General features: G+C 38.0%; 1 protein-coding gene across 1 annotated transcript; it reads left to right on the top strand.

Moving 5' to 3' along the window:
• The first annotated feature begins 1533 nt into the window (after window positions 1-1533).
• On the top strand, window positions 1534-4105 carry LOC137837594 (protein DETOXIFICATION 35-like). The gene is made up of 7 exons (XM_068646623.1): window positions 1534-2005; window positions 2081-2706; window positions 2846-2902; window positions 3027-3265; window positions 3336-3454; window positions 3560-3646; window positions 3832-4105. The coding sequence occupies exons 1-7, from the start codon at window positions 1745-1747 to the stop codon at window positions 3907-3909; spliced, it is 1467 nt and encodes a 488-aa protein (XP_068502724.1). The 5' UTR covers window positions 1534-1744; the 3' UTR covers window positions 3910-4105.
• The last annotated feature ends 4639 nt before the right edge of the window (window positions 4106-8744 follow it).

Below are 8744 nucleotides of genomic sequence, written 5' to 3' on the forward strand. Positions count from 1 at the left end.
AAGTTCAGTATATATATAGTAGAATAAGTTGAGAGGATTACTCTTCTCACTGAGCCTACCAAGATTGATGACTAAATCCTAAGGAAGAACATAGAACAAAGGATCTTTAGAGCAAAAATGAATTTACTTTGTTTGAAAATCTGATCAAGTAGAAATGTTCCTTAACTCCTCACCTACAATGTGGTCCGATCAGATTCTAAGATAGATAAAAATTGGAAGAGGAAATTAAGTGGGAAGGAAGAGAATTGGAGAGACGAAAAGAGAAAAAGAAAGATTTACTGGGGAAGGATTTTTTTTAACGCTGTTACAATATCTAAATAAAATCTAAATAGAAAATGTATTGAAAATGAAATCACAAACATAATACAAAATAACATCATTTTTTTCCATTACTAGCGTTTGTTTTCATATTTGGAGTGGTTGATTTTTTGAGTTTTTACACTTTTAAACATTTTCCCACTTCAATTAAAATACAAAATAAATAAATAAAAAATAGTTATTAAATATTTAAATTTAAACATGAACTTGAGTTAAAGGATAATTTATAAGTTATGAGAATCAGAATATAAAATGTTCACATAAAGTTTTGTACATATTAAAAGTGTCTTTTAAAAAAGAAATGTAGTCATTGTGTTACATCTGTTAACCATTGACCAGGAGCATTTCTATGAGAAAATTTAAGTGAATGATGTAATTTAAGTCATATATTATTAAAATGATATTTTTTATTTTTTATTTTTTTATTATCTATATAGATAAATTGTATGACATGGCATGATTTTATTAAATTAAAATTATGACAAGTTACAACTACTTGTGTTAAAGGAAAATCGTGTGAAGCTGAAATAATTTGATGAAGTCGTAAAAATTCTAACATGATTTTAATTAGTGAAATTGTATAAGGCTTTGACGATTTTAGATTTGTGATTTTTGATTAAGAAAACTAAAGTCATGACTTTATGGATAACTTCAACAAACATGTCTAATTTGTACGAACGTGACTTGTTTATTTGTCTGATGTTTATGATTAAGCATTTCTTCAACCATTCCTATAATAATAGAGATGCGAGTGATTTAAAAAGTAATTTAAAATTAGTGGATGGTATGAATTGAATATTAAATATTAGTTAGGGGTGTGTTGAAAAAATTCACAAACTTAAAAGTCATCAAGCGAGTAAATTTTTACTCAAACGAGACCTATGATGAAATTCTGAGTACTCTCAAGTTAAATCTCATCAGATAAATTTTGCTTGAGCGAGATTCTCGTTCAAGCTAGAATTTCTATTAAAAAAAATATAAAATTTTTATTTTTACTTTTGAAAGCCTAGTTTACCATTTGTTTTTTTTGTGGTTGTTTTATTTAATCTGTGAATCATTACAAACCAACATTAGATGAGACCTGAAGTAATTATTCTTTCATTTTTTTTTCTATTCTCTTAACATTTTTTTTCATGTCCAAACTGTCTAGGTCCACAAGTCAGATAAAACAAAGTAGTTCACAAGTGTTTAGACATGATAATAATTCCTGGACAAAATTATGAAACTTTCTCCAGCTGTGACTCTTTTTACTTTTAAGATGATTGGTTCAACAGTACACCAATTCAAATTTCAATAATGCCTATATTTTCATTGAAAATAAAACCTCACAGAAAACATATAATGTAACTATGTGCTTATACGCATGATTGGAAGTTTATAACAAATTTTCATTCTCAGAAACTGTGTGAAGGAAAGAACTCCTCAAATGGATACACCATTAGTGATCCAAAACTTGACTTCAGAATCTGACTATTTGGCAGTGAAAAGGTTGAAGGATGTTAAATTTGTTTTGTGGACAGAGACAGTGAAGATATGGAGGATAGCAATCCCAGTGGCATTGAGCCATCTGTTTCAGTTCCTCACAAACTCCTCAACTTCCATCTATGCTGGTCATCTTGGGGACACTGAACTCTCTTCTATCTCTGTTAGCCAAGGGGTCATCAGTTCCATCTACTTTAACTTGCTGGTTAGCATGTGACTAAACTCTCATGTTTTGTTGATTTTTCTTTTTCTACTCTAACTTTCATGTGTAAAATTGCAGTTTGGTATGTCATCTGCACTGGCAACACTTTGTGGCCAAGCTTTTGGAGCAGGGAAAATTCAATCTACTTGTATTTATATTCAAAGGTCATGGATTATACTTACCATCACTTGCACAATACTCTTGCCTATTTATATATTTGCCACACCAATCTTAAAGTTGCTTGGCCAAGATGAAGGAATAGCTAATCTTGCTGGCACATATTCTATACAATTGATTCCCCACATGTTTTCCTTTGCAATAGTTTTTCCCACCATGAGATTTCTTCAGGCCCAGAGCAAGGTGAAAGTTATCATGTGCATAGCATTTGTGGTTTTGCTCATCCAAAACGGGTTGCTTTACATGTTCATAAGTGTATTTGGTTGGGGTACAACTGGTTTGGCCATGGTGAGTAACATCATAGGGTGGCTCTATGCTGTGTCTTTGGTTGTGTATACCATTGGATGGAGCAATGAAGAATGGAGTGGATTTTCTTGGATGGCATTTAGGGATTTATGGCCATTTGCTAAGTTAAGCCTTGCATCATCTGTCATGATTTGCTTAGAGCAATGGTATCTTACATGCATCATGCTCCTTGTTGGTCTACTAGACAATCCTGTGATTTCTGTTGGTTCCTATTCTATTTGGTAAGAGATGATCAACTTTCACTAGTTTTAAGCTGTTTAGATTGGTTAATCAAAACACTTTTTTTCCATGCTTTTCATATTCCAATGGACAGAACTCTTTCTCTTGGTTTTCCTCATGTACCTACTTTTGTATTTCTAGCTTAAATGTTCAGGGTTGGTACTACACGCTGCTCCTTGGTATAAACACAGCCATAAGGTGAGTTACTATAAATGAACATGATAGTTTAGGCAGATGAACTTTTTCTGAATTTACTTTCTCAGAAGTCTATTAAAGTAATTCTTTCAATTCTTATACTGATGGCTGATTCTTTGTCTGCAAGTGTTCGTGTCTCCAACACGCTTGGCCTGTCACATCCAAGAGCATCCAAATACTCTTTCTATGTGGCAATGTTCCAGTCTCTCCTCCTTGGTATTCTTTTCATGGCACTTATTTTCCTCACTAAAGAAGATTTAGCCACCATCTTTACCAATAGTGAGGAAATCATACTAGCTGTTGCTGATTTAGCATACCTTCTTGGCATAACAATGGTTCTCAATAGCGCATCACAGGTCATATCAGGTGAATGTTTGCGGTGTCTGATAACTTCAAAAAGTTCATTCTGTAGCATACACTAACAGTATTTGCACAGGTGTGGCCATTGGAAGTGGATGGCAAGTGATGGTTGCTTACATAAACATGGCATGTTATTACATTGTTGGACTCCCAATTGGAATTTTCCTTGGTTTCAACCAGCATTTAGGGGTCAAGGTAAGAATTTTCCATTTTTCTTACACTTTCTTTTACTTCAATGACTAAGATATATGTTTGTTTGTGTTTGGAATATTTACAACATTGTAATGAATGATTATTTAGGGTCTCTGGGGAGGCACAATGTGTGGCAGTGTTCTGCAGGTTTTTGTCCTCTTACTGATTATTTGGAAGACTAATTGGACCAAGGAGGTAACATATACCAAGACTTTCTGAGTAATTAAGCAGCTACTTTTGCACTGATTGTTTCTGATGCTAATTAATGTTTGATTTATTTAACAATTTTTCATGCATAAAATTATTCATATATACTGTTTAATCCATTTTCTTTTACCATGAATGAAAGATATGCGTGATGATTTTTATTATGACTGCAGGTGGAGCAAACAGCTCATCGCATAAGCACATTGAACATTGACAACCACCACTCAGATATCATAGAGAATGTTACATGATGAGAAAGACTACTCTTAATATTCAACATTTTAATATATTTGCTTTTGTCACTTTCTTTATCATAAGTTAAAATTCGCCCCACTTTCACAAAAGTTATGTGAAAAGTTCGTTTAATAAGAAATGAATCACATAATTTTATAATTTTGTAGTTCATTACAAAATTTAAACCATAATGCAAAATTTTGTTATTTTAAATGTGTGTATGTTAAAAATTCATTTATGTTTGATCTTTTAACCTTACACCATTCAATATAATGGGGCAAGTTTGTCTCAAATCTTTATAATTTTTTTTATATGTGATTATAATGTACTTGTTTGAATTTATTATTAAGATGAATTAGTGATTTTAATACATTGTTTAACCTTGTTTTTCAACCTTTCCAAAAAGGTTCATTCAATAATGATGAGATACGAGTCAATTTTTTAAAGGATTAACACCATCTTCAATTTTTTTTTTTATATTATTTAACTTTCTCAGTTTTATATAAAATTTAAATTTACACTTATATATCTAACAATTTAATACCTAAATTGATAAATCTATATTTCTAAAGATTTATGGATGGTATAAGATGTTTATGTCTATGTTATTTTTCTAGTTCATCCATTATTGAGGACTCAAGTCAATTAGTGATCACTGGCACAAAGTGACACATTTAATATAATACTTTTTTACATAATAAATCTTGATAACTCCAAATTTTATATTTTTAGGTCAATAATATTTTATATTCTTTTAATGATTATTGTTTATATATATATATATATATATTCATGGATGATTTGATAGTGATTCGATAATTGGTGACTTGATTAGTTTAACAAATTTTTGCTATATTAGGTTTGGAAAGACTCTTGAAGTCATACTAATAATTGAACTTTAAGTTTAACTCAATTTTTTAAAACCAACATTAGGTTTGCACTCACTTATATACATTATGTAATATTTATTAGTCGATTTGAAATTTCCAACAACAATATTTTTTTTACTTATAATACTTATAAAATACAATATAATAATTAATTTATATTGATATTATTTATTTTAATATATATAATAAAGAATTAGCAAGTGATGATTCTTAACTATTGTAAAAAATAAAACTATTGTAAATAAAGATTTCAATACAACTTTAAAGGAATGAAACACCATTTTCGGTCATCTCACTTTATTTCTTTGTGCAGATGGTTCAAAATCTTCCGGTGCTACTTTAACATTTTGTGGACATGAAACATTCTCCACTTATATGATCGATTAAGACCGGTGTCATCATTTAGTTCACCTTTTCATGTCCCACTTTTCGTCGTTACTATTTTGAGAAGTTCTCGTGAAAATTGTGTTAATAATAAAACAAGCAAGATATGATTATATTTCCATTGAAAAGGAAACCTCATATAAAGTCATATAACATCAATGTCTTCCACTAATCAAATTAATACTTGCACTAATCAAATTAATACTTTTTCAAATGGTACTGGTATGGAATGAGACCGAGATAACCGAGACTTGGTCTCCCTAACCGAGATGACCGAGATCGCACGGAGGCCTGGCCGACAGACACATTTAACCATTAACGCTCAAACCAAGGCCAGTGAAACTAAACTACCATTAAGAATTAGGTAATGCAACCATAAGTGTGATTCATTCCACTAATCAAGTCCAATAAGGTAAGCCCATTAAAATAATATAAATAACACACATTCCAAGGAATAAGGTACGTCATTATTACTGCACACACTCGAGTGTCGAATACCCTCTTTACTGACTTGAGCGTCAGAGTGCCTTCTGCAGGTACCTCCCCCATTTGGCATTCACCCGAGACTAAGAGCCGAAGGAGTAGCGCGAAGACCAGAAGGATCACAGTGAAACCTTAGCAACCTACCCGAACGAAGGAAGAAGACGAAGCCTTCAATAGTTCTCTAGGTCCTATCTCCCTAGCAGGAACAGTTGGCGCTCATCGTGGGGCCGAGATAAACTAGCTGAAGAAAGAAAGTAGATGACCTCAACCAGAAGTATGGAAAGGATGACTGAAGCTGATCAGGCAATGCTGCTGCTGTCTCTGCAGAGAGAGATGACTGAGATGAAGAGGAGGACAAAAGAAGTTGTCCAGAAGAACGGGCAAGAGATGCAGGCTCTCCGAAGAGAGAATGAAGAGATGAAGAAGAAGTTGATGAAAGGATGCCTACACCACCCATATGAGTCTCTACACCTCAGACGATGCAGTGTTGTGCCGAGTGTTTCCTACATCGCTGATGGGAGCAGCCCTTAGCTGGTTTACCAAGCTCCCACCCAATTCCATTGATAGTTTTGCCACACTTGTGGTGAAGTTCGAGACTCAGTTTGCCACCAGCAGGCCGCACCACCTGACCTCCATCGCCCTGGTGGGCATCCGCCAGGAGAAGGGAGAGTCCTGAGAACCTTTGTTGATAGGTTTAGCAAAATGGCAATGAGTATCCGGAACCTCAGCCCGGAAGTTGCCATGAATCATATGCTGACAGCCTTGCGCCCGGGGCCTTTCACAGATAATTTGTGCATGCTGCCAGCCGCCAGTCTGGACGAACTGAGGAAGAGAACTTTTAAGTACATGTAGCTGGAGGAGCTCAGAGAGTTCCGCAACCAGTCCCGCGCTGAGGCCAGCAGAGAGAAGAACAAAGATGACAAGGACCGCCAAGGCCGATCAAGTCAGTGCGGTGACAGGTGCAGAGATAACATGGACCGAGGAAGTCAGTTCTCAAGGTTTACCCCCCTGATAGCCGAGAGGGGAAGAATCCTGGAAGAGGCACTGAACACCAAGTTGATCCCTCCTCCAAGGAAGATGACCAACCCAAACAATGTTGATCGAAGGAAGCAGTGTCGGTATCATTAGAACAACGGGCACTCCACTGAGGAATGTCAGGCTTTGAAGGACAAGATTGAGGAACTCGTTCAATCCGGGCACCTACACCGATTCGTCAGAAACGGCCGAGACGTGGGGCGCTCACCTCGCAGAGAAGAGAATGCTAAGAGAAGAAGATCACCTCCACGAGCTCGAGATGACCGAGACCGTAGGGACGATCGCCGGTCTTGGAGAGACGACCCTTCCCGTAGGGATGACCCTCCCAGGAAGGCCGAAAGAAGAGGAAACCAAGAGGTTATCAACACCATAGATGGCGGCTTCGCTGGTGGAGGGAGTACAAACAACGCCCAAAAGAAACACCTTCGGGTAGTACACCAGGTGAATGCGGTAGCATTCTGACCGAGGATGCCACGCATCACCTTCACAGGTGACGATTTCAAAGGCGTGGACTACCGGTAGGACGACCCCATGGTTATATCGGTCTATATAGACCGATTCACCATTAGGAAGACCCTTGTGGACCAAGGGAGTTCAGTAGACATCCTCTACTAGAAAACGTTTAAAGCAATGAGGATACCCGAGGTCGAGATGGTGCCTTATGACGATCATGTAGTCGGTTTCTCGGGTGTGAGGGTGCGTACCAAGGGCTACATTGAGCTCTACACCACCTTTGGTCAGGAGAAAAACAACAAGACGATAAGAATCCAATATTTGGTAATCGACGCCAACACCTCTTATAACATCCTCCTCGGACGACCGTCCATCAACTGGCTAATGGCGATCGTATCAACTCTTCACCTAAAAATGAAGTTCCCTTCGCCGACAGGGGATATCCCTACAGTCCATGTGGACTAGAAGGAGGCACGAGAATGCTATGCCGAAAACCTCCGAGTTGAGCCTTTGAGGAACGATATCTCCCAAGACAAAATCCTCTCAGAAGGACCGTGCATCCCGGGATAACCCACCGATATCAATAGAGCCAATCGTTGCGTTGGTAGACCTGGACCCATAGGCGACTGAGGACAGGCTGAAGGCCAGGGAAGAACTGAGGCGAGTTTCGCTTCTGGACAAGGAGCGCAGTACCACTGTTGGAACGACCATGGCAGCAGCCGCGGCCGAGATAATGCATGCCACGCTAAAGAAAAATGTAGATCTATTTGCGTGGACATCGTCCGACATGTCAGGCGTAAGCCCCGACATCATCACATACAAACTATCAGTGTTTAAGGAAGCACGACCGATCTCCCAGAAGAAGAGGGATTACGACAACGAGAAGCGCCTAACAGCGAAAGTAGAAGCCGAGAATGGTACACGACTTGGTTGGCCAACTTCGTCATGGTCACCAAGTTGAACGGTAACTGGAGGATGTGTGTCGACTGCAGAAACCTCAACAGTGCCTGTCCGAAAAGACTCCTACCCCTTACCGAACATCAACCGCCTGGTAGATGGGGCGACCGACCACAAAATCCTGAGCTTCCTAGATGCTTATTTTGGCTATAACCAGATAAGTATGCACCGTAAGGACAAAGAGAAGACGACCTTCATGATGGCCGATGCCAATTACTACTATGAGGTCATGTCGTTCGGCCTCAAGAACGTAGGGGCGACCTACCAGCGCCTCATGGACAAAATCTTCCAAGGACTGATTGGCTGGTGTGTAGAGGTGTATGTGGATGACATAATGGTGAAGTCCGACTCTTTCGATCAACATGTGGAAGACCTCAAGGATGTGTTCAAATCCCTCAGAGAGGCTAATATGAAGCTCAACCCCGAGAAGTGCACATTCGGGGTCGAGGGAGGGAAATTCCTAGGCTTCATGCTCATTCATAGGGGGATAGAGGCCAACCCCGACAAATACCAAGCCATAGTCGGCATGAGAAGTCCAAAGAACATCAAGGACGTGCAACAACTCCTAGGGCGCCTGGCAACCCTCTCAAGATTTGTCCCTCGATTGGCCGAGCGGACGAGACCGATGGTACAGCTACTTCGGAAGGTAG

This window comes from Phaseolus vulgaris, chromosome 4, assembly GCF_000499845.2.
Source record: "Phaseolus vulgaris cultivar G19833 chromosome 4, P. vulgaris v2.0, whole genome shotgun sequence".
NCBI lineage: Eukaryota > Viridiplantae > Streptophyta > Magnoliopsida > Fabales > Fabaceae > Phaseolus > Phaseolus vulgaris.